The sequence below is a fragment of the Lineus longissimus genome, chromosome 6 (assembly GCF_910592395.1).
Source record: "Lineus longissimus chromosome 6, tnLinLong1.2, whole genome shotgun sequence".
Taxonomy (NCBI): Eukaryota; Metazoa; Nemertea; class Pilidiophora; order Heteronemertea; family Lineidae; genus Lineus; species Lineus longissimus.
Genome location: NC_088313.1, coordinates 13,241,673 through 13,266,935, shown reverse-complemented (window position 1 = coordinate 13,266,935; position 25,263 = coordinate 13,241,673). Strand labels below are relative to the sequence as shown.

The 25,263-nt window shown below is 42.6% G+C and overlaps 1 protein-coding gene across 1 annotated transcript; it reads right to left on the bottom strand.

Annotated features, from left to right (window-relative positions):
- Positions 1–1,855: 1,855 nt before the first annotated feature.
- Positions 1,856–4,012, bottom strand: LOC135489992 (nucleoprotein TPR-like). Its single transcript, XM_064775635.1, has one exon. The coding sequence runs from the start codon at positions 4,010–4,012 to the stop codon at positions 1,856–1,858; it is 2,157 nt and encodes a 718-aa protein (XP_064631705.1).
- Between the last annotated feature and the right edge of the window lie 21,251 nt (positions 4,013–25,263).

Genomic DNA, 25,263 nt, shown 5'->3' with positions numbered 1-25,263 from the left:
CTTTGCTGGCGATTAGGGAAAGCTATATTGTTGTCTTGAGTCCATCGATTCAGTTTCTCTAGCATCAGTTTTTCTAACAGTTTGTACAGAACAGGTAGCAACGTTATCGGACGATAACTCCCTGGTTCGGCCCGATCCTTTCCCCCACCCTTATGTATAGTGTGGATAACTCCTTTCTTGGCACTGGCCGGTACATGCTCAGATGTCAGTATCACGTTAAGGAGATTTGTGAGCGTTGTATGGAGGATGCGACCTCCATATTTGATGTGTTCGTTCGTGAGGGAATCGTGACCTCCTGCTTTCCCACACTTAAGTCCACGAATCGCGCGCGTAACTTCCTCAAAAGAGAAAGGGTGGTCGAGGCCGTCTATCTGTATCTGCTTTGACCTTTCGTCCATGTCTTGCACTGACCTGTCTACTTCACACCTAAACGTTTCATCATATCTCAGGTCGCATTTCGGAGAATAAAGCTCTTCAAAATATGCGGCCCACTTATTCGCGATGTCCGAAGTGTCATAAAACATTTCCCCTTTGAAGCGCATAGGGGGAGGGGGCCTGTTTGGCGTGAGTTTACGGCTTTTTAGCAGTCTCCAGAATTTGTCCTGGTCTACCTCGGCAAGCTCGTCCAGTTCTGCATAGAAACTCGCCTCCAAGTCGGCATTCTGCTTTCGCAGAGCCGCTCTGAAAGCCCGTTTGGCCTCTTTGTACAATTTGAATTCCTCCGAGTCCGCGGATCTGGGTTTGTCTGCTTGCACCCACAGGTGGCGTGCCTGTTTCATTTGCTGATAGACAGGCTTGAGTTTTTCATTCCAGTTTGGTCTGCACTTCTTACGCGAATTCCTCCGTTTGGGAATGGAGAGATCAGCTGCGGTGACCATTGTGCGAACTACTGATTCATACAGTGCATCAATCTCGGCGTGCGTACGCGCAGTTGACGTATCGACCTGCGGGAGGTTTCTTTCGAGTATTGCTCTGTAGTCAGTTATGCAACAGAAGTTGTCTCTTATGCACCGGTCCCAATTGTAGCGCACAACTAGAAATCCCCGAGCTGTAGTGTTGTCTGAGGCGCCAGTATGGGACATTTTTACTACTGCACAGATGGGTAAATGGTCCGATGTGTTTATGCCATTTTCTTGCAGTATAACACAATCACTAGCCGATTCCATCAGCGAAGCATTCACTAGGATGTGATCAATAAGGGTTTTGTTGGCCCCCTCGAACGGATCAAAGGTATAGGTGGGGCCCTTGCAGATATTGCTGGCGGGGACAGATATGAGTCCAGAGTTTGAAAGAAAGGCGTTCATTGCGCGTATCCTTCGACTTGTAACGCACAGCGGCACCCTTGTCCCGTCGATTTTCACGTTAAGATCCCCCATGATGATCACCTCACCAAGGGGGCTGTAGTAATCATACAGCTGAGATAAGTAGTCCACGTATTCGATGAAGTAATCGTCCGGGTGGTTCGAGCTTGGGAGGTAAGCCACAATGATTGTGATCATCCTATACCCCGTAATACTCAGTGATATTCCCACTGTTCTATCGCTATCCAGGTGCAGGCCGGTGATAGAGGGTGTAAGATCCTTGCGCCATAGGAGGGCCACACCACCTTTACCACGGCGCACCTTATCGGAGATAAATAGGTCTTTATCACAGACTACATAAGCAGAAAAATCATTGTTAACGGACTCTAAGAACTGGGCCGAGTCAGGATATAGCCAGTGTTCTGAGATTCCCAAAATGTCGAGATTCCGGGAGGTGAGCAGTTTGTCCACATATAGTGACCCGGACATTATGCCACGCGCATTCCAGCACGCAAGAGATAGGTTACGAGACGAGCTATCCATGAAACGATTGTCTAATCCATCCACTCCCGACAGAGGACACCGGCTGGCCAGAAGTCCTCATGGAGCAACATGTCCTTGTCCTGTAGGTCAACAATGACTTTAGCTGACTGGGTGCCTCTAATTTTGCTTTTCATGAGTCTAACGTGCGGCTCGATCACTTTGTGACCAACTAAGAACCTAAGTATTGAGTCAACGGTGGTCCGGGGCGAGATGAACCCCACGAATAGGGGCGCCCTCCGCCGTCGAGGTTTTCTGGTCACGCCAGTGAATTCCCCGCAGCCCTGCTCGTTCGTTCTGTAGCTATCTACCCCAGAGTCGATATCCGGGTTCGGTCTGTTCTTTACCATGCACTGATTGGAGAAGACGACTGTTTCAATTTGCTTGGGTGGAGGGACCGCTCGTTCAGTTTGCTGGGTAGTGGGGGTGATCATCCGTTCGATATGCTGGGGTTGAGCCCCCATTCGTTCAACTTGCTGGGGCGGGAGGATCCCTTGCTCAGCCCTCCTGGCCAAGGCTGCTCGTTCTGAATGGTGGACCGCTGATGCATCACCGAGAGGTTGAGTGCCTTTGACACGAGTGGATGGCTGGTTTCCCGCGACCGTTTGTGCGCTGGCATCCTTATGTTGCTCATTGCGGGTACGAGTAGCATAGCTATCCTTTTGGGACTTCAATTCGTTTGCTACTTTCCTTTCGGTATCAGAGGCCTTGGACTTGACTGCGTCAAGCCCTTTGCGCAGATCTTTGAATTTAGAGTCAAGTTCATTCAAGATAGTCTCGGTGTTTTTGACGTCCGTTTTTACCTGTTTGACGTCATTGCGCAACTTTGCCACACCCGAGTCGCGCGTGTCCTTTATGCGCTCAAAAGCAATTTTCACCTCCTTGAATTCTTTCGGCAGATTCTCAAAGGTCTCACATTTACCCCGCAGTCTCTCGTTATCCTTAGCTAGGGCCTCGCGTTTCCGGCTCGCATCCGACAACTCCGAACGCGTGTCACTGAGATCCCTTTGCAGTTTGTGGCACTCTGCCTTTAACGAGGAGTACTCCTGCTGGTGCTCCTTTAGGGCAGCTTGAAGGCCTTCGTACGCTGCTTCACAGGCCTCCATCCTAGCAAGTACGGAAGCGATATCGGATTTTGTCTGTTTAACGAACGTTTTGCCTCGATTCGAGATTTTGTCTGGCTCTTGAGAATCAGTAACTTTATCCCGAATTCGGTTCAGTTCTGTCTCAAACGAGCCCACAGATTCTTTCAGCGCAACGATATCGGTGATCGGATCGTTCAGAGTTGCGTGGTCTTTTTCATCCTTTTCCCGGTGCAGATTAGTGACCTGCGCTTGCAGGTTACCATTTTCAGCATCGAGCCTTGAGACAGTTGCAGTAAGTTCTGCAAGTTTGACTTTGTTTGCATTAAAATCGTGTGACACTGCTTTATTAAGCTCTTTATACTGTTCGAGCTCAAGCGCGGGATCGCTATGAGTGTTTTTGAAAGAAGCCATGTCATTTTCAAGCCTACACACACACGCGCAAATGTCCGCCATTGAGAGAAGCTTTGGGCCATGCACTGGATTAGTATTTGCGGTTATGCGAATGTTTGAGGTTTCCTGATCGGTTTCCACTTCAACACCTTGTTCATGTACATCTACACTGGTAGCGCATGAGTTGGCAGGCGCGATTCGGACATGGCGTATGGCTTGGTCGAGGATCAGCTGCCTTCTATTGATATCCGCAGGGGTTGAACCTCTGCTATGCGAGCGATAAACCTCATAAATATCGTGAACTGTGGCCCCGTCCAAGAAAGACTGGAGCAAATAACAGTCATTAGCATTTTTGACGTGCTTGGTCCCACCACCCTTGGTGCTTTTGCGTTTGATGGGTTCAGAAGTCGGACAATCGTCTGGCCGGGCTGCTTTAGCCTTATCGGACAGCCATGATCTAAACAGATCTATCTGCACAGTGTTCTCTCCTGTCAGCTCGAGTAATCTTTCGACGTACGAGTCTTTAGGGAGATTTGAGAGTTCTCCTTGAAAGTGGCCGTACCAGGCCTGATCAGCGGGTATATCGCCACTTTCGCCATTGTCGGACAACATGGATGCCTGTGAGGAAACCGAAGGAGAATTTAACTCCCTTGAAAGTCCTTCTGGCGTGAGATCTGCGTTGCTCTCAAAACTCATTGTGACATCATTAGATTCCTCACCTCTAGTTGTTTATATTCCGGTTGAAAACGGGTAAGATAGTCCTCGCTATGTTGGGTTATCCGAAGAAAACTAACACCGGTCCTTGAAGATCGACTAGCTCTGCCGCCATCTTGAAAAATCTCTCAACATGGCTAGCTACCATGAGTGGCCCGGCGATACTGTTTTTATTTGCAGGAACGGAGTCGTAATGCCTTGGCAGGGATTTCCGCAATTTCTGATTTTTTTGAAATTTGCGCAAGATAGATTGAAGGGCGGCTATCGGCGGTCCAGGTCGGTGGTAATCGACCGCTGCTAAATGGTGTAAATTCCCAATTCTCGTTGGGGGAACGGCACGGACATTTTATCTTCGATATCTTTTTTAAGCCACCACGCTACTGCTCAACACAAAAGATGCGTTAGGAAGACGATCAATTCCACCACTACAAAAACCGATCGAATCTGCCTTGAAGTCAGTTAAAAGGTTGCTTGTCTGTCGTTTCGCCTCCTAAGTTCGTTGCCCTCGACAACACTAATGACCTCATTAGCCGCCAAGCTTCTAATCAGTGTATCAGCCTCAAAGAGACTAGCTTCTCTGTAACTGTGGACTATGTGTGAATGCTTGTCGTATTAGCGGTTCTTTGAGTGAAATATATCATTAACCAGTGAACTCCAGCACGTACATACGGTTTTTAAGGGGATTTCACACGACCAACGATTAGGCCTTACTTTTACCTTTTCTCGGGCGATGAAAATGAACCTTCTCATTTCCTGTTTAAAAGGTCCGGTGCAGATCAGTGAGCTAGATTTGGCTTGCTAAATATGTGGACAATAGGGCCTGCAATATAGGGTAACATTCAACTTGATGATGCATCAACTTCTTTGATACCGACTGAGGCGCGGGAAGGGCGTATTGCTCGTAAGACATTAGATTTTAAGGAATCGAAAAAATAGAGTGTGACTAATCAGTTTCGACCAAAAATGTGCAAATATGGGTCACAAAGGCGCAGATGTTGGCGGCAGTCTCATCACGTAACATTCATTCAGGTAAAGCCGCACAAGATGTCCGTTCTCTCGGCTCACACCCGATGCGCTGATCTCTAAATCCTGATCTATATTGGTGTGGCATCCGACTGTTGTACCCGACTGGAATTCGTTGAAATTAAACCGGGCGCTTTCTGCGTAAGTGATGCTTCACTTAAGATGGATCAGTAGATTTGACATCACGAGATCATCACAGCAGAAGCCGTAGGAAATTTTCCGTCTGCGTTGCTCTTTGAGTGCCATTGGGAGTGGGCGGCAGTTGCAGAAGGAGTTCACCTCCCTGCCCGAAAACTGCATCACAAAACTACAACACTGAGAAAAAAAAACCTCATTCGTACATTTTGTATTTCATACACGAAAAGCCAGGCGTTCGGTTTTCTATCAGACATCTAAAGCTACGCCGTGTTTTAAAGATTTAGATTTTGAAATTGAATTTGAAAATTTCAAATTGTATACTGTATCAACAATGTCGTTGGGTAGACAGATATACATGTATATATACTATGAAAACCAAGTTTGAGCAATTTTGTATGCAAAATAACAATTATTTTAACTGCACTACGGTGTTTAACAGCAGTTTTATTTGCCTGAGCCACCAGTAAAATTACTGATTAATGCAAATGGCGTACCCGATCAAAGGCTTTTCACTGAGCGAGAAATACCTTCTTGGTTTAGGCTTTCGGCAATGCTGACCTTTTTGGGGGAACCTTGAGGAATTCTGCAAGTGTGCCGATTTTTTAAACTCTGATGGCGCATACATGTACATGAAATCTCCATGAAAGTAGCCCGTTGAGAGATGAGTGGGACATTAGCGAGGTTTAGATTAGAGAACGTATACGATGCAAGTGTATACCACTGTACTATCTGAACGACATTTCACGGCCGTTCTTGAGCACATTTCTGTTATGAATTCGTGTAATCTGTTCGACAATCTCAAGGTCTTACATACATGTACTTTTGAAATGTTCGGTGCCGAGAGTTTCCCGGTTATCCCAGTTCGATGGTCATGATGGATCGGCGGAGCGACATCCTGAATATATCAAGGATTAATGTTCGCTCTTCCGCCTCTCACACAAGAGAGCAAGAGAAGGAAACACTAACCCCTGATTTCGGGGTCATCCCTATGTTTTCCGGTACCTATGTTCCCCCAAGAGGTATCTTCCCTCAAGAGGTACCTATGTTCCCCGGTACCTATGTTCTCCCATATAGTTTTTATGATACAGTGTATGTACCAATTTAAAGCAAAGGCGCGTGCACCCTGGCCTGTAAGTCACGAAACAATGAATCTATGCAGAGTAAAAATGTCTTTTAATACAAACAAAAAATACTGAAACTCTGCTTTTTGGGGGATTTCTGGGAATTGCAATTTCCTGAAATTCAGTGACTTCATTCTGTGAGGTCTTTCCAGTAATTTGTGGAAACGAACCGTATCAGAAAAAACACACTTTTCTTTGCGGACATAGGTATTGGGAATATAGGTACCTGGGGAACATAGGTACCTGGGGAACATAGGTACCGGGGAACATAGGTACCTCATCGGGGAACATAGGTACCGGGGAACATAGGTACCGGGGAACATAGGTACCGGGGAACATAGGTACCGGGGAACATAGGTACCGGGGAACATAGGTACCGGGGAACATAGGTACCGGGGAACATAGGTACCGGGGAACATAGGTACCGGGGAACATAGGTACCGGGGAACATAGGTACCTCATCGGGGAAGATAGGTACCTCTTGGGGGAACAAAGGTACCGGGGTCAGGATGCCGGAGTGACCGTACCCCGTGCTACTCCTAGATGACGGAGTTTTTACAATATTGCTTGCTGCTTTAATTAATTTCTTTTCCAATAAACACTCAAATAGAGCCTCAAGACATTCAATTACCAGGTCATGCGGCCAGTGCTAATCAAATCAACCATTTCGCTCTTTATTATAACTAAATAATTGATATTTTTATTCATTGCCGGTGGTCAAATATCCGTTTGAGTCAATTTTGATTAAGTTTGATTTAGTATGAGATGTGACGAATGAATTAAGCACATTTAAAGGTATGAACGAGCGAGATATTGCGAAGCTGGAATGTGATCTTTGAAGGAAATGGTAAGTGTGAAAAATGAAGGCTAGAGCTCGATAAAACTAGATTATCGAAGCTGAATCGCCCCAGATAACGTCACGTTGCCTCGCAGTATCAAAAAAGATTTCAGGCCTGGTCCAATACTCCGTCTAGGCCTTAATTCTAATTGTTTTGCTGGCTCGGGTCATCAGGGAAAATCTAGATAAAATCGACCGCCACGAATCTGCTTTCCATGGGGGTCGCTAGGCCTATCAGGTAAGCGCAAATAAAGGATAACAGATTTAGAATTTTGCTTGAAAACGCTAAACTAAAAATGCTAAGATAAATTGCAAAACCTGGTGTCTAATTTACTGTAGGTTGGAGTAAACTAAAAATGCTGAAAATGTGATTTGAGAAAATTGTATCCCAAACGCGTCTAAATCTGGATATCAGAGGATTATATTAAGTCAGTAAATTGCCAAAAGCTGAACAACGTTGGATTAAATTAAATTGACCGCCATCAAATTGCCAATCAGAATAAGGAAATAGTGCCAAAATATAATTCTAATGATTTGAAAGGAATTATCATGTCTTGGATGAGCGGCGTCAGGTCAACTTATGTCGAGACCCCCAGGGCATTTAGGAAGGGCCAGTGTCAAGGGGACAAATGGGGTTCTAGGCAACCAATCTTATAGTACTCGAAGTCGCTGTGTTGATAGTGACGCCATTCGCCACTTTCTTCAAGCAGAAATTATTTGAGACTCCCTGTCCACTGAAAGGTTTGACCGATGGTTTGGTAGCGCCGAACAAGCGTTGTGGTCGCTTCTGTTTAGCCAAGCCCTGCTATCGGAAGTCACGATCACTTTAAATTTCAGAGGTTAGTTAATAAACAATCTAAATTATAGTTAGTGATTGAAGAAATATTCTCTTCTCTGCATTCCATATACTTTACTTATAAATGTCTTCGGCATAAACTAACTTGACTAACTTGTTTTGAACGACCAGTCCCAGTGCGATGGTGCTGCTGCTAGCTAAAGATAATGACCTGACAGACATTGGCATTATCATGTGATGGATGTAACCTAGGCGTGATCGATCGGGGAAAATCACGGGACGGTTATGACCGTAATGACTAGCAGAAGCGGGCCCTGGCTGAAATGAGTTTGGAGTCGCATTACGAGAGGCTATGAATATTAAAATAACGTCTTAGTGGTAGTAACACTAACCATCTATAACACGATTAACGCTTTACTACATGCAGGTATGGTGCCAGTAACAGTGGAAACAGCTCAAGTCCTCTCGAATGCGAAACTTTAAGTACGCACTTGTTTGGAAGTTTGAAATGTCCCAGTGCATAATGTCGCGGGAACAAATGATTCTGTAATATGCGCTTTAATCGATGAGCCGGACACTTTTTACAGGGTGACATTTTCTACCTGCACTCCGTTACTAATTACAAGTATACACCATAAATGGGATGAAATTGTCTCAAAGCAATATGCACTCTCCAGATTAGATTATTTGGTAAAATCTTCATACCACTTGCATTTTAAAAGCAAAATGCCAGAGCATGCATGCTGCACCATGTTTCTACAGGGTGTACCATGTCTCTGCTGGTTGTGCCATGTCTCTACTGGGTGTGCTCTTACTTTGTACATTATCCATGTTAGTTATAAATGAGCTTACAGGGAAGGGCCTAACCTGGGCGTAACCCAAACGCTATCAGCTGAATCTAACGCTGTTGACAAGACATGATTCGTGAAGTAAGCTAGATTTGTGTCATTACTGTGGAAATGTATCTCAGTCGCCCATACCTATTCAGATTTGTCGAATTAGTATGTTGGTACTCCTCCCTGCGACATGAAGTTAAATTCCAAAGATGTCAACACAACATTTCTAACAAAATGCCACAGTTGGCTTTTGAAGAACTTTTTACAGAAGCAATAGACTTGTACACTAAATGGAGTGAAAATAGCAATGATCTTTTAACTTAATTAACAGGAGAGCTAACCTTATAGTTCTAAGAAGACTATACACACTGTAATAGAAATTTCATCTTATTTTCGGTTGCAGACACAATGCAATTGTTCACGTCTTTCAAGCAAAAGTTCATATATCTGTTTACCTTGTCATTTTTGTATCATTTCGATATATCAAGGCACAAAAGGCGGAGTTTGCCCGCAAAGGTGATGGAATTTCCTTTGCGCTCATAGGTCGAGTTTCGTTTGAAGTCTAAATGGTGTCTGCATGAGAGAGTGACGTGGATGAACGTTCTCAACTCATTTTCGCTTCGTCCTTCTTGCGATGATCTTGGCAAAGCGTCCGGCCACCGGTACAATGGGGTTTTGTTCACCCGAAAAGCGTTATTTTGTGGTTGAGCGAGGAAAACTTGGTGAGCGATCTTTTCAGTGAGAAAAACAAACAAGAAACATGTTGAAATCGTCATCAGCGAGTCAGTATATGTTCTCTTCATTTTCAGTTTCAATACGCCCTTCAATCCTATCATGAAGTGGTGTTAACAGTGGACCAGATTTTTTCCCTTATGCATTGCAAAAATCCTCACGCGACCGTTCAACTTATTGTCTCCTTCATAAAGTTCCTGCGACTCCGGTCAATTGGCACCATTTTGAGTCGTCCTCGGAAATTTCCGAACATTTCCGAAGAGACCAGAACAGGCATACAGCGCGCCATAAACAAAACTAATCAGGCTGAGCACAACGCAGGAACTTTGTGATGAGACAAAGCGTTGAATGGTTCATCGAAAGTGCGCGAGGATGATTGTTATGGGTTAAAATGTAGTCAGGGGTCCACGTTTCACAACGAGCAGAAAGGCCTTTGCGAAAAAAAATGCTTCCTATTATAACAATTTAACGCACATGTGGTGCTGAGAATTAGGGAAAGAAGCAGTCATCACCCTCTTCAGGTAATGGGCATGTTTTTCTAAATCAAACTGACAAAAGGTCCATTTGGAAAAAGTGGTCTACTTTAGCACTTCAGCAAATCAAGACGTTACATGGGTGATACATTTCCCTGCTAGTTAAGTTCGACATCTCTGTCAATGTCTGTCAGTACAAATTTTAGTTTCGCCGTTCTCCCAACGGTTTATTGAATTACTCGGTAGTCTTAAAAAATAGGCGCACAAATACCGAGAATTTCGGTGAGTGAATTCGCCGGCAGTGGCAGAGGACACGGCAAAGATAATTTTGTTGTATTTCTTTAGTCCCGAATGGTGTAAATTGTAATAGACTCGTGGACCCGAAGTATAATACTGTGTTGACTCAATATTTGGCAAGTTCATGTCCTTTCCTCGCTGTGTTACTGTATAATGTATGTTGTCAATCATCTTACCAATAATTCTTTCCCGGTTTATTTTTCTAGATTTTTGGGTATGACGGGATTTGAAATGTCATGTGACAACTCTGAAATGTAACTTTTAGTTTGTACTCCGTATTCAAAATCGGTTATAAGATAGTCTTTAGGTATGACAGGGCTAACAGCCATTTTGACGCGTAACCTCTCAGTTGCTAAATTCTTTCCTCCACAAATACTATAATCTTGTGAAAAAGAGCCGAGGAGATTTCTTGAATCCCCTGACACGAACAGGGAGCAGTTCCTGTGTGTTCTATGCACTCGGTAAGTGCAGGCCCCGCTAGAGTGCTCAAAATGTGTGTAACCACAGGTTGTAGAAAGTCTGGGGTGTAACTTACAAAAGGCCGCACCACGCGGGTGAATCAGTTCCCCAGTTTGCCGAGAATCTATCTATAGCAGGCTCCCCCAACTTACCGAGCTGGCCTGGCCTGGGAGTGTATAGAGAATGATTTTCAATCATGTTTAAAAAACTATGTTCTTGGAGACGTCAACGAAATGACGTTGTGCAGACCTGATAATAACGCTCTTCAAGCATGATGTGCATCACATACATCGGAAAATGCACCCGTCCGCTGGTTTGTTCTGTGGATAGCGAACAAATTAGAAAATATGCATGAATCGATTTCGCACTGCAGAGTATCGCGTTGTTATTTTACCACGACATTTATGTTATATTTTCCATGTTACCAGAGAGACACACGTTATTTTATTAAATTTACAGCTAGCGGTTTTTCTTGTGGTGCACACATTTTTCTTTGCTTCTACCATGCCTGCCTTGAGTACATAGATAACATAAGATTCTCGGTCAACGGGGAACGGATTCTCCAGGATGTACATGCTGATCCGCGAATTCCTCAATCCCTGTCTTCAGAGTAGGTCGTAGTTGTTGTGGAACATAAAAAAACACAATAACAAGAGATACGCAAAACCCCAGGGGGCAACTTTCACAATACCGACGTTGTGTCGTAAATCCCTTCATGTCACTGTCCTCAGAAGCTGCACCTGCTGAGGTCTCATCTCCGAGGTTCGCGGCGACAACAGCCATTACCTAACATCAAAGGCGAGTTCCCGCCGGAGAGTGCCGCTATCTCAGTCTCCTCGAGCAGTCTCCTTGCACTCGTAACAAAATCCTTTCATCTTTGCTCAAACTTGAGCAGAACCAGGAATGGGCGTGTATATTTGCGCCCGTATGACTTGTATTCCAATCACAGGCGCTTGGAAATAAGAGCTCAATAAATAGTCCCCCCCCACCCGATCGACTGACAACCCCCCCCCACACCCCACCAGAATGGTTTCGTTTACGTGTGTTGTTGGCGGTGTGTTTGTCAGTCAATTGGGGGGGGGGGGGGGGGGCTACTGAGCTCATATTCCACGTGTCTGTGTTCCAATGCGGCATGATAACGCGGCCTATCGTCGCAAGGCGGGCGATTAAATTGACCTTTGTTTTAAATCTTTGAGAGAGTAAATGTGGTCCCTTTGAACTTTTCCTTCGAGGGAGAATTTCCTTTTAAATGCAATCATCATTCAACGAAATCTACGGTACCGTCTAAAGATACATTGCATTATGCTAACTATCAAATCGGCGATTTGCATTGTCAGAAGACCGGCAAACAAAAACGGATTCGAAATCGACAACGGGAAGCGCTGGTTTGCTAAATGGTAAAATAAAAAGATCTTTGGAAGAGAAATTTGTAATTTCAAACTTTCCTCAGACCTTAGTCTCTACCACATCATGTTCTAATGTCTTAACTGTCATTGTACGTTTCCGGGCCTCTATAAGCAAAATGGTCAGCACATTTCTTGTCTTTTTATCACGGGATTTCAGCGTCATCTGCAGGTAACAATTTCAAGAACTTTGAACCCATTGCTGCACCAAAACACCGAAACCATGCAAAATCGATTAACACCCGCACTTACTGCGGAAGCGACGGAGTATTTTCATCACTGGGTTCGGGAAGATGAATGGTAGGGTTAGGACCCCGTCTCCAATTAGGCTAAGATGGATTAGAGATGGGGAAATTGGTACTGTCATTGCTTGGCTATAGGAGTACGCTGTGCGGGTTTATTGTATCTATTGGTTGATCAAGACAATCAAATTCACTTTTGCATTTGAAGTATTTGTCTGCACTATGACATTGTTGAAATTTATATTCAGTGCGTATTTACAAAATTATAAAATTTCAAATCATAGCTCAGTTGCAAATCGTTGAAAGAACGGAGTATACTTTTATTGGTTGTGACGACTATATTACTGACCTACATTAATTGACTTCTTCTTCTTCTCTGCGTTCAATTTGCTATTTATGGCTATACTACACAACCAGGCCTATGTCTCTAATAAACCTGGCTGTCGTCTCTCGTTCCTCTTTTGATCCCCAGAGCTTTGTCTCAGTTGATGCACCATATGGCCATGTGACCAATCTCTCAGTGTCCCAGAGTGGGCAATTCTGGAGTACATGCTCTGGTGTCTGATCAGATGTGTCGCACTGGAACCTTCCGGACTCGGCCATTTTCTTCCTCTGGAGGGGGTCTTTTAGTCTGCAATGACAATCCTTAGACGACAGATAATTTACTGAAGTCGCGACACGTCGTGCGCAGAGGGAATGCGATGGCGGGGTCAATGCTGCTGCCACTGATAGAGAAAGAACCTTTATATTAAATCAAATCGATGAATGCTCCCGAGGTGCGGAAGCGATTGAGCATTTACCATCACTATTGGAAAATGAATGGGAGGGCAAGGACCCTGTCTGCACTAGCGAATAAGATGGATGCGAGTTGGAGAAATTGGTACCAGAGGACACATTACGACTGCGAGGTAGATTTGTCTGACGGCAATCTTGACAATGACCATATATATACATGTTTGATGCAGCTGTTAACCTGGATTCGAAATTTTTTTGCTTGGTGATTTCGTTCTCAGTCTTTTCCAATATACAGTATAAAATATTTCTAATGGATTCATGGTATAAGGTCTGCGAGGGACGCTTGCATATTGATCTAGCTTCATGTACTTACTGATTGATGTCACCGATTGAACTTGTTAGAGGTCACACAGAAAAACCCGACTCAACTATTTTACTTTTAACAACTATCAACTCGGTGACAGCCGCACCATGTTTTTTTGACAGCGACTATCAAAACAGTCACAACCGCTGCATACATCTTCTTTTTGACAATGACTATCAAAACAGTGACCTACATCTTCCTTTTGACAATGACTATCCAAACAGTGACGGCCGCAATATGTTCTTCTCTACAGTGACCATCAAATCAGTGTCAGTGTCAGTGTTTTCACCAAAACAGTGACACCCACTGCGTCTTGGAAACAGTGACAGTTGCAACATGTTCTTCTTGACAGCTATTATCAAAACACTCACAGCCGCTGCATCTTCTTTTTGATAATGACTATCAAAACAGAGACAGCCGCAACATGTTCTTTCTGCCAGTGACTATTAAATCAGCGATGGCCGCCACATGTTCTCTTTGACAGTGACTATCAAAACAGTTACGGCCGCAACATTGATAAATATCTTCAAGTAGTGTTGTCAAATAGATACAATAATGTAAATATCTTCCGGCAGCTGAAAGGCGGAAGTCCATTACCTGTGATGAAAGATACAGTCACTGAGTTTTAACCCCCCCCCATCTGACTTGCGCGTCTATTGTGATGCCGCTGCTTATCAGGCAATATCACCGGCCTGCGGGTGCGATCGTTGCGTTGCGACTGTTGGTGGGCGCAGTGAGGTCTGTTACTCGTGAGTGCGGCTGTAGATACCTCAGTATTTTACTCATTTATTGCTCTTGGTGCAAAGACTCGGAGGCCAAATTTGATACCCAGTAATGACTGTCTGAAAGAAATTTGCAAAGGTCTCGAACGGGATAATCTAGAACTGCAATAACCGTGTTCCCTTTTGATAATCGGCGGATTTTGCACGTTCGTGTTTAAAAGTGGGGGAACTTATGGATTAGACATGTTAGGGGTAGTTCATGTCCCGTTAATAATTCCTCTACAAGACGTAGCTTTACTGAATCTCCCCGAGTCCTCGTAAAAAGTTCCCCTTGCAGTTTATCGGACGAGAAGGTACATTATCTCATTCAATTCCTGAACGACAGTTCCTGGACCAGGGGCTGCATTCCAAGGAAGAGGCGCAGCCCTCCCCGCTCAGATCCTCATCTATGCAGCGTATCTTGTCCCTTCTCCCGAAGCCTTTCAGTCGAAGGAAGCGCCGTAATTTAGAAGATTTCATCAAAGCGTACTGCGCAGGAACACAGTCATCTTCTTGTCAAGGATCGACAAATGGCTCTGCTATTATCTGTGGGAGATATCATATCTTGAAGCCATATACTATTCTGACTACCCTTCACCGACCAAATATACCAGTTGGAAACAAAACAAGGCAATGAAGGGGAAGGCTGTGTGGTGCGATGTGTAGATGTTAGTGGATCTAAACTTGGACGCTAAGTTCATTATGTTTATTTGCTCTTGTCGGTTTGAAGTCTATCGTCCACATGAAAATTGTTTCGTGGGTTTCGAAGTTATAAAGACGTGCCCTGATAACCATTTATAAGACAGAAGAACAATGGGATAGGCCTAGGTGCGAGCAGGCTTTGTTTAAAGAAAACAGACAGTGTATTTGGCTGGGCCTGAATTCTTTTAACTGCGATTTAAGGGGCAACGTCATTTTTTTATAGAGAAAGTCGAAGGTTTGATGCAGTGTGTTCGCAATAGCGAGTCTGTACTGCAAAGAGGTGTTCCGCCGCTTGTCTACTGCTTCACTAAATAATCAATGTAAGCAAAATATGAAATTATCCAAAATGTAGCAGCGGTGTGTATTGCAATATTTTAGAAACGTTTGTGATACATATATACTATCCGCAAAATATCGGCACTATGTCAACTTCACAAACATATTTCTGATTCTCGCGCGTTGAAATGTTATTTAAAGGGTTTCAGATTAAATTGGGTTGGATATATCGATGAAAATTAGGTTTTCTTCGCTCAGCAGAGTTTTGATGCTTTGATCATGCCTGTGCCTATACACAGTAATTTATTCAGGACGAAGTGTCATGCTTTGATGTATGTTTCATGCTGGGCAGTTGCTTCTATTCATTGGCTACTGTTTCACCTGAAGATACATACACTACATTTTGTTAGCGCTAAAAGGCTTATAACAAACCAAACATCTCATCTAGGAATCGTACAAATATACCTATAACGGGTAATATGGGCCATCGCCTTTAAATATTGATTGCAAAGGTCTACCAGAAAAATGTCATACGAAACAATAGAGCATTGTTGCAATGCCCTTTGAGGTAGGAAGAACAGCAATGTCTGGAACACCAAGAACAATATGCATTTCCTTAGAGAAACAATCTTCGGATATGCGTTACTTTACTGAAAAGGCAAGACTTTTCTCATCCATTCCTGCTTTATCATCAGCGCCGACTGTTATCATTTTTGTGCCTTTTCATTACAAAATCCACCCAGGCCAATCTAGGGTACTGCCGTCTTCCGTCTTTCTCCAAACATTGAGATGTTTATACCAAGAGTAAGCTAGCATGCACGAAATCTGATGAAGATATGTTTTCTGCAGCATTAGGATAAGAGCCCGGAGTACAGGATGCATTACCTATAAGCCAAATGACACTAATCTGGCTCTGTCTAGGGCTTCATATGAAAAAAACCCATGAAAATTCAACATCCATTTCTTCACCAACAGGTCATGGTTTTTCGCCCTTCAAAAAACTGAAAGAGGAAAGCCAAGCTCCTGGTGGAAAAAGAAACACTCCTACCAGACGCTTCCTGGTTTCTATCCTCAAAATAATCTACTTGTAACGTGAGGACACAGACATAACAGAACCCAGTCCAGCTAATCTATACAGGCATCGGTTTCTGCAGCTTCGGCTGTTTATCATCTTGACTGCTCCTGCCGTCATCCATTCTTCTAGGAGTTTGTCATCTCGGCGCCAATTCAGATAGCAATATATTGCTTTCCCAATGGAGGTGTATACCACTCTTCTCAAGTATACAGTATGACCGACCCATTGTAACGTTATAATCTAACTAAGTCATATCAGTCGAGAGCATCAGGAATTTCTATGGTTCAGGCTGAGTTATAATCTGGATTGTCAATGTCATATCGTTCATTTTTCTACCAGTTGGTCATGTCATCTTAGCACTAGTCGAGATACATCCTTTCGCCAAAGTATGTACCGAGTGAAATGGCGTGGTATGTCAGAATGATTCCCTTATCGATATATGGGTTTCCCAAAAATAAGGTCATTTGATTTTTAAACTAACTAGTCTGCAAAGGCATGCATTACATTTGTTGTGGCATCTGCACAACATCCTGAGGAAATCGATAGGGGTTAATGTTCGCTCTCCGGCCCTAACTGATCTGCGCGAGACTTATGAAGAGGAAATGAGTCGGTTCATTTTCACCGCCCGAGAAAATATAAAAAGTCAGCTGAGTCGTTGGCGAAATCCCCTTTAACCCCTGATTTCCTCAGGATGCTGCACAATGTTCCATCATCAATGCTATATGTTTATGAAAAACAGTGATAGGGCAAGAAATATCTGCCACAGAGCTTATAAAATGAAACGAGAGTATTATGTTGATATGAACATGTTCGTGTGTGACGTGCACCAGATGCAGGTAATGTATGTCTCAAGAGAAAAGAGGCTTCTGGTTGTTTCGAGTGTTCATCAGTCTGAGAGTCGGAAGTAGTAAATTGCCATCGTTTTGATAATTAGATTCGTAAATCGAACAGAGCATTGTTTGAGGCAATACGGCCATACTTGATTTATTTGGTAAATGGTTGCGGAGGGGCTCCGCAAAGCAACCTGTAAGTTTGATCATATTGATGATATACAACAAAGATTTGCTTGACTCTATCAAGCTTTGCCTCCAAGATTTAATATCATTGTTGTTGGACATTGTTTTTACTTTGTACATTTTATGACTCATGTACTCGTACCAGTTCAATTGTTATCAGCATCGTAAATTACAGCAATCCTTTTTGCTTCGTCAGAAACGCCAGGGGTAATCTCTGCTTCTTCGCATTCACCTCTTCAGACAAAATAACTCTGCTGTCTTCCACAATGTCATCGTGGTTGATTATACATCGGTTGACACCATCTTGTCCCAACTGGCCCGTGAGTGCTTCGGCAGTTTGCCTGATTTAAAGGTTGACTCGCTTATCATTAGCCAACTATACCCAACTATATACTAGTCACTCAATCATATCCTAATGAAAAAGGAGGATGTTGGCATTGGGGACTCCATGATCAAATATCAGTGATAGGCCGAATAAAATGACGAACAAATCTTTAATACCCATGGGAGGCTGTACAATTTCAAACAACGTGAAACAACACAATTGCGCGCTATTGAAATGTTTTTAGAATTTGAAATTTGAATCATTTCAGATTGCTGTCGTTCCCGCTATAAACCACACAAAGCTTAATTGAAACATTTCTAAATAATACAGACTGTTAGAGCGGTATTAAGAGGATTCTTTTAAGAAATCTCGATGTCGTACATCGTATCTAAAAATGAGTGAGGTCAATCAAAGGCCCGTGATCTTTATTCATAAGAAAGGGTGTGGGGTAGTAATCAACCAAGCCAGAGCGATGAAACTAGGCATCGTTTTACATTAATCAGAAATGATAGTAATCAGAATAACAGGGAAGTATACTTGGTTTTCAAGACATTGCAATTTCGGAAAGAAATTAATAATCCCAAATGTTTGCTTATAGGCAGGACCATCTTCAAATAATTAATATGCACAATAAAGGCACTGGGTCATGTGTGATTCAGCACTAAAAATATTACTCGTACACGCGTGAATAGTTTTGACGTATACTGTGAGATCGAAGAGACCCCTATTTGCGACTTCGTGCAACGTTATCGTGCCTACTTAGAGGCTGCCTATCGAGTTCCTTTAACATCAAAGAGAAAGCAGAACAGAGGCGACCGACTCTGCATCGACTACAGAAACTTTAGTAAGGTGTAAATTTCCTTTTAGTTTATAATGCCATTTTCTAGCAATATCGTATCTTGAACGGATTAGCGCATTGCGTCTCATCTTCCATTACTTTAATCAGGTATTGTCAGTTTTCGTTTGAATCATCATTCTTTAAGACGACAGAGAAGGAAATTCGGTGAGTTTAGATTATAAAGGCTGTGCGTGATTCTTCCTGTGTGCTACATCATAATACCCCGATAATTAGGATTACTCAACGCTTCAGCTGGATACGTATTCTATTTACGCTATTTTAGTGTGCATTTTATACCATTGATGATGCACGCATCGAATTCATTTGTAGCTCCCAGATTCTCCAAAGGAAGAAAATAATTTTTTTCTGCATTATATTTAAATTTGTTTGAGAAATCTTTACAACTATTAAGAGGTATTGGTAAAGTATAAAAGAAGCACCTAATGTAAGATAAGCGAAATAGCCCTGTCGATATTTCAATGACAGGATTGGTAGTTTTTCGCTGTAGAATATGGAAGCACTTCTCAGTATTGACACCGGTACATGAAGTTCACCTCACTGCCATAAAATAGAGGCACTGCCACATTTTACCATAGATATTGAAAGAGCTGAAATTCTGTTCCCTACAAATCCATGAGAAGTTCTCTACAAACCATCATTCGGCTGGTCGCTCTATTTCCAAATTCCAGTCGCACTTATTCCAACTTTGATGTGGTGAATTGACTCTTGATAGACGGCTTGGCTCGTCTAATTGTACCTACTTTTCAGCGCCTTTGAAACTTAGATTCGCGGGCAGAATTGGAAGTTGTAGCACGTGGATAAATAGCTTTTAGCTATATCAGCAAAAAATAACAACCACCATCAGAATTATTCAACATGGCAATCTATGAACTTTTTCAGTTAAGGGTGCTCTTGAATTGTCGATCACCATAGGCACGAGTTCAACGGGTGGTAGGCTATCTCAAACAAATAAAATGGATGCCGTGCTGATCAATATAAGGCAGGAAAGTAAAGGGAATGACACCATTTTCATGATCGACTTTATTTTGGTCCGGAGACCCGACACGAGCTCGTGGCGAGCTTCACGAGTCTGGTGAAGACTCGAAAGCTTGTGTCGGGTTTTCGGACCAAAATAGTTGATTGTGAAAAACGTGTTATCGTCTTTACTTTTATGTCAAACAATGACTATCTTTATTCTAATAAGTTGCTCATGGCTTTGACAAAATATGTCATAAATCGTCCAGGATCGTATGGTATGTTAATGAAAAAATCCTCTTCGTTATCGCTCGAGCAAAACTGTTTAAGGACCACGCCACTCCCGGCGCCCTACCCCCATGGATTTCTACAAAATTTCACTCCTTCCGACGAGGCAGCCAGTGAAGCCTTCGGCTAAATGACCCTGGGTGCGCTCAACTCAGATAAGCGGCGGTAAGATAAGTAACATGCGTGTGTTTTGGTTTAGAGATGCATGACAGGTTCGTGCCAAAGCATAGAATCGAAGGGGAATCGAGTGCCGGGCGTGCTGTTGCCAGAGTTGTCTTATCTCTGGCTGATTGTAATGTCGACGGACGTAAATCAAGTCAACGAGTACAAGGACGTAATTTTAAGTACACGTCGTACAATTACATGAACAGGACTGTGTATGTCTGCTTTTCATAAATTCGATCGGTCAATTCTCAGTGTCAATCGAAAATGTAGTATATATGAGATATTCAAACACATGGACAATTTGACTATTCCAGCTGAATCAAAATTGGTACATGTTATTGATAAGTATTGCCAAGAACACATTGAATTTGGCAGCTTTTTCTGGCACGAGAAATTAAAGAATTTCGAATCGATGCTGATTGCAACATGCCACGTTATACTCCGTTTATTCCAGTCCATTTCGATGATTCGATATGAGGCCTCTTCTAGACCTTGGAAGTCACCATAACATAACTGATTCAGCTATCATCCTCCATAAAAAAAGGAAAGTCATGGGGAAATATTATTGAATCTCGCCCTCCTCTAACCCTCTTTCCCGAATCAGCGCTATCAGGAAGGAATGCACTTATGCACTGGGTAAATATACGCCGCAAATACCCTAAGGCATGGAAAACACCGCATCAGCTGATAAACACATTATAAAAATTTAGATTCGAAAATTAAATAAGTGAGAAAAGCCATTCTTTCCGAATACGTTGCCGCGAGCTGATATTGAATTCTCGCCTCATCACGAGCAGAATCGCGGGAGAAAAACTCCCGCAAATCAAGTAAGTGGCACTACGTTAGTTTGTGATGTATAAGACTGCTGATATTTGACTGAGTTAATGTTTGGTTACATTATCGTTTGGCTTTTCATTTTGGCCATTTTACCCGGGCGTCTCAATCAAAGCCATTGCTTTCCTTCGCCAATTCGACCTGGCTGTTGGTCGATGAGTTATTCAGGAATAGTTCAGAGTGAATATCGAATCTGTCTTTACCAGGTTTTATCGACTAATGCATGTAGTTTTACGAATCTGCGGCTAAAAAACGACGGCCGCTGAGTTTGTGCTTTTGTGGCCGAGTAAGTTGCTTTCCTTCGCCAATTTGACCTCTTTGTCAGATCGGTGTTGTTCAGTGACTTATCCCGAAACTAAATGCATTTTATTTCAGATCGAATATTATATTGAATCGGAAGAATTGTTTAGATGTCCGAGACTGCGTCGGTCGCAAATTGCGAAAAGTCCAAAATACCCTTGAGACTCCAATTTACCGCGACTCACTCGAGAATGGGTGCAAATTGCAGGACAACTCGGGTGATAAAATCTTTTCAAGACATTCATACACCCTCGGGTACGTTGGCTCTCAAACAATAATGGCTGATCATTAGTATGGCACCAGCAGCAAAACTCATAGATTGGTCTCGAGCTTTGGGCATCGTGCCTGACGTCCAGAATTCCAACCTTAGTTTTAAAGAGATTCAATCATGAATACGAACTCTTGGACTAGCTTATTGTAGTAAATTTCATTAGTTTGGAGATAATTTTTTATGCAGTTCATTGACTAGAGTCAGAATCCGTCAGAATGCAAGAGGGCCGAACACTTTTTGCAGGGGACCGGTATTTTATACTTTCATACCGGGCTAAATGATTTTGACCGTGCCGTTCAAAATATCCCCATTTTATAGGATTAGTTTCCACTTACGTGTTGTACTTCTATTGAGCGGGAGGGCACTGTGATATCAATGCCTTGTATGTCAAGGTGCCCCTGGGTGACCGGGTACTTGCGAGCCGCCAATTCTAATAACGCTACATTCAAATAATCAAATCCAATCAAACTATGTGTCAGCTCTCGCGTTAGTTGTCCACGGAAGCCTGGGAGCAGTCTCACTTTACCGTGATCGGTTTCGCTACCACCCTGGCGCCACATCGAGGCATCACTCTTAGTAACGGCCATCACCAATCGGTTTCCTAATCGAAGTCTCCAGCATCTTCCGGCGGCGAGGCTGTCATAGTTGAAACTATTCGATTTATGATAAATCCACCATCGTCGAGAGATCTTGACGAAATCATTTCCTCTTTGGATATATGTCTTAAAAGTATTTGATTGTGTGATCAGACACTTGACTAAAAGGTGAGTTTTAAAGACTTCTTTTCGTTGGATTCTAAAATTTGTGGTGTTCCGGATTTGATGTTTTTTTCTGGGATGTTTTTTTCTCGATTGGTCTTCAACCATTTGTGAAGGACAGTTGAAGTAAGTAATAGGCTAAATTTTCTTAATTTTGCAGTGCGAAGATCTTTTGCATAATAATATCATTATATTTGCTTATATTTCGGAAAAGGGCTGTCAGAGTATAGCGCAGTGACGAGACCTAAGTGGCGAAACCAACACCAGCGCCTGTGCAGCGCCGCTATGGAAATACGCCAATACGGATGGAAACTCTCCAATTTGGATGTGCCTATGGATAGTTTGTTTTTTGCTATCATAAAGACGCTTAAAACAATTGAAACCTTGTTAATACCTATTCATATATTTCTTCATAGAACAATATAGTCAGCTGTAGCAGTATCCCGATGCAACTTATGTGACTCAGCTATGGTGTCAGGTCATGCACATTCTTGTCACCTCAGTCCCTTTCATGGTTTTTCTGATCGTTGTTTGATGTAAACAAAAGCTTTTTCTGATAGCATTGCTCGTTAAATTACTTGAATAAATGACAAATTATGCCATTAATATGGGCACCATCCATATGGGAGTGTTTCCATCGGTATTGGCGTATATTCGGATGAGCGTGGCCGAGCGCCGGTTACCTCTGATCACGAGATCGTCGGTCCCAACCCTAGCCAAAACACAACTCTCTCTTATAACGTCTCGGTTTCCTCCTTCATCACAAATCAACTGATCACTGACTTACGTCTGCAAATTATCAAAAGGCAGTATTCATCTCGCCTATCACCCCATACATCCTTATGGGCACCTAGTACAGTAGAACCTCTAATAGCGGACACCTCTCTATTAAGGACACCAGTTTTGTTCCCAAATTGGTTGTTTCCATTCAAGTTGACCACTCTAATCAGGACACCTCTTTATTATGGACAGCACTTGTCAGTCCCAATAATAGAGAGGTTCTACTGTATAAGGATAGCATATAGATTTGCCTGGCTCTTCCCAGATATCAAAATGGAAGTGACTATTTGGCAATCTGGGCTTACCAAACATCGACTTTTTTTCCATGAATGGAGAGCCGAACTTATTAATATTTATACATGTAGTTGTCGAAGAGCTCATTATCATTCAATGGCAAAGCGGTCAACAACACTACTGAAGTTATAGCGAAGGACCTTAGCAATGTACCCAATGCATTTATTACGCTTATCAGTTAATCACATACTCGTGTATAGTCCACTCCATCGATTTCCGACAACAACACGAGTTTAGTAAAAGAAAATGAATCGAAAGCGAGAAATCGGCCATTGTTAATTATGCGCATAATAATTCAAATATGACGTCACTGCTCTCCAATTTACGGTGGCCCATAGAGGACATGCGTTTATTTTCAATATAATAGAAATTTCTTTTTTACAATGCGTTTTTTTTCTCTCGAATTACAACCGCCGTCGGATTTATTTCTCACCGCCGAAAAAATAATTCTCACCGCCATGTTGAAAATAATAATTCCCACCACCGCCAAGGAAAATAATATCCACCGCGGTGGAAAATAATATCCACCGCGGTGGAAATTAATATCCACCGCGGTGGAAATTAATATGTTTACAACCACGATTGTGGCTGGACTAGTATCAGGTCAAGGAGAGTAACATATCAATAGTAACATATTAATTTCCACCGCTGTGGATATTATTTTCCACCACGATGGATATTATTTTCCTTGGCGGTGGTGGGAATTATTATTTTTAACCCGGCGGTGGGAATTATTTTTTCGGCGGTGAGAAATAAATCCGACGGCGGTTATAATTCGAGAGAAAAAAAACGCATTGTAAAAAGAAAAATATTCTAATATATTGAAAATAAACGCATGTCCTCTATGGGCCACCGTACCAATTGGCTAATGTATTGTAAAGTCTCCGGCTCGTCAAACAGGGTAGAAGTTTTACAGGGTTGATTTGGTTGATTTTCAGTGTTGTTCGGCAAACGGCTCTCCAACCAGGGCAAAAAATGATGCCAGTTCGGCGAGCGGCTTGCCAAATATACCCGGCCTATCAAAATAATCGCTGCCTGGTTTGAAACGGCATAATCCACTGAGAGACGCTGGGTGGGTTCTTTAAATAGAATACATGTATCTTATCAGGCATAGACAGTGCTGAAGATAGCAGAGCTGCCGGTACAGGGAGAGGAATACTACATCTGATAAACTGCTTCCCATACATGTAGACACGATCCAACATAGATTTTTAGAGTTAATAATGAAATTCACTTCAAGGAAAGTTATTATCGACAAGTTGGTTAGTTGACGACAGCGGGCAGTAACCTGATAAAGTAACATATCGGTGTGGAAATCCAAGCCATCTTTCAGCTACTTCAACTGTCTCTGCGTCAGTTTACGAACTGAACTGAACATTTCTACCATATTTGTTAGATAAGGCACGACACATCATCGGACATTATCAGCCAAACGTCGACATACCGCAACCGATTTTTCATAAGCGTGATAGCTTTTCAAAAGTATCACGAACAAAAGAACCCTGAATGTCGCAGTTAAAATGGCCTGCAACCTTTGTATGTTTACGATTGCGAACCCTTTTTATCATGTGATGTTTTGCTTTTCTTTCTCGCATTTGTATAATACCTTCTATTTTGACATCAGCGTGGCTCTCTGCCCTTTACAATACTCTGGGAAAAATGACGCATCTGAGAAAGTTCATCCCTTCTTGTGTCATGTTGTCTATTTTAGGTATCAGTATTTATTTGTTTTCTTTATTAAGAATATACTTTACTGTCGGAATCTCTGGTTATACTACATCTTCTCCACATTCGCACTCAAAAAGGAGAAGATAACCTTAGGTGATGACGAGAATAGAGGTCCAACTTGTACATGTACTTGTATGTAGTTTAGCATTTCTCTGTTTGAAATATAAACCAATCTAATTAGTCCCTTACACAAGCGAGAGCGTTTTCAGTTCTTTCGATTACATACTTTTAGCATTCTTATTTCTTTGTCAGATGTAGGCATATGCTTATGCATAATATACTGTGCATTATCATACAGGATGTGCGTAAGCCCTTACCAACAACGACCCTTGATCTGAACAACAACAAAAATCGAAACTTGTCCAACTAGTTTACGTCTAACATTTTGTT

Bases quoted from the DNA above. Each gene is read 5' to 3' on its own strand.
- LOC135489992 (XM_064775635.1), bottom strand. From the start codon at position 4,012: ATGAGTTTTGAGAGCAACGCAGATCTCACGCCAGAAGGACTTTCAAGG.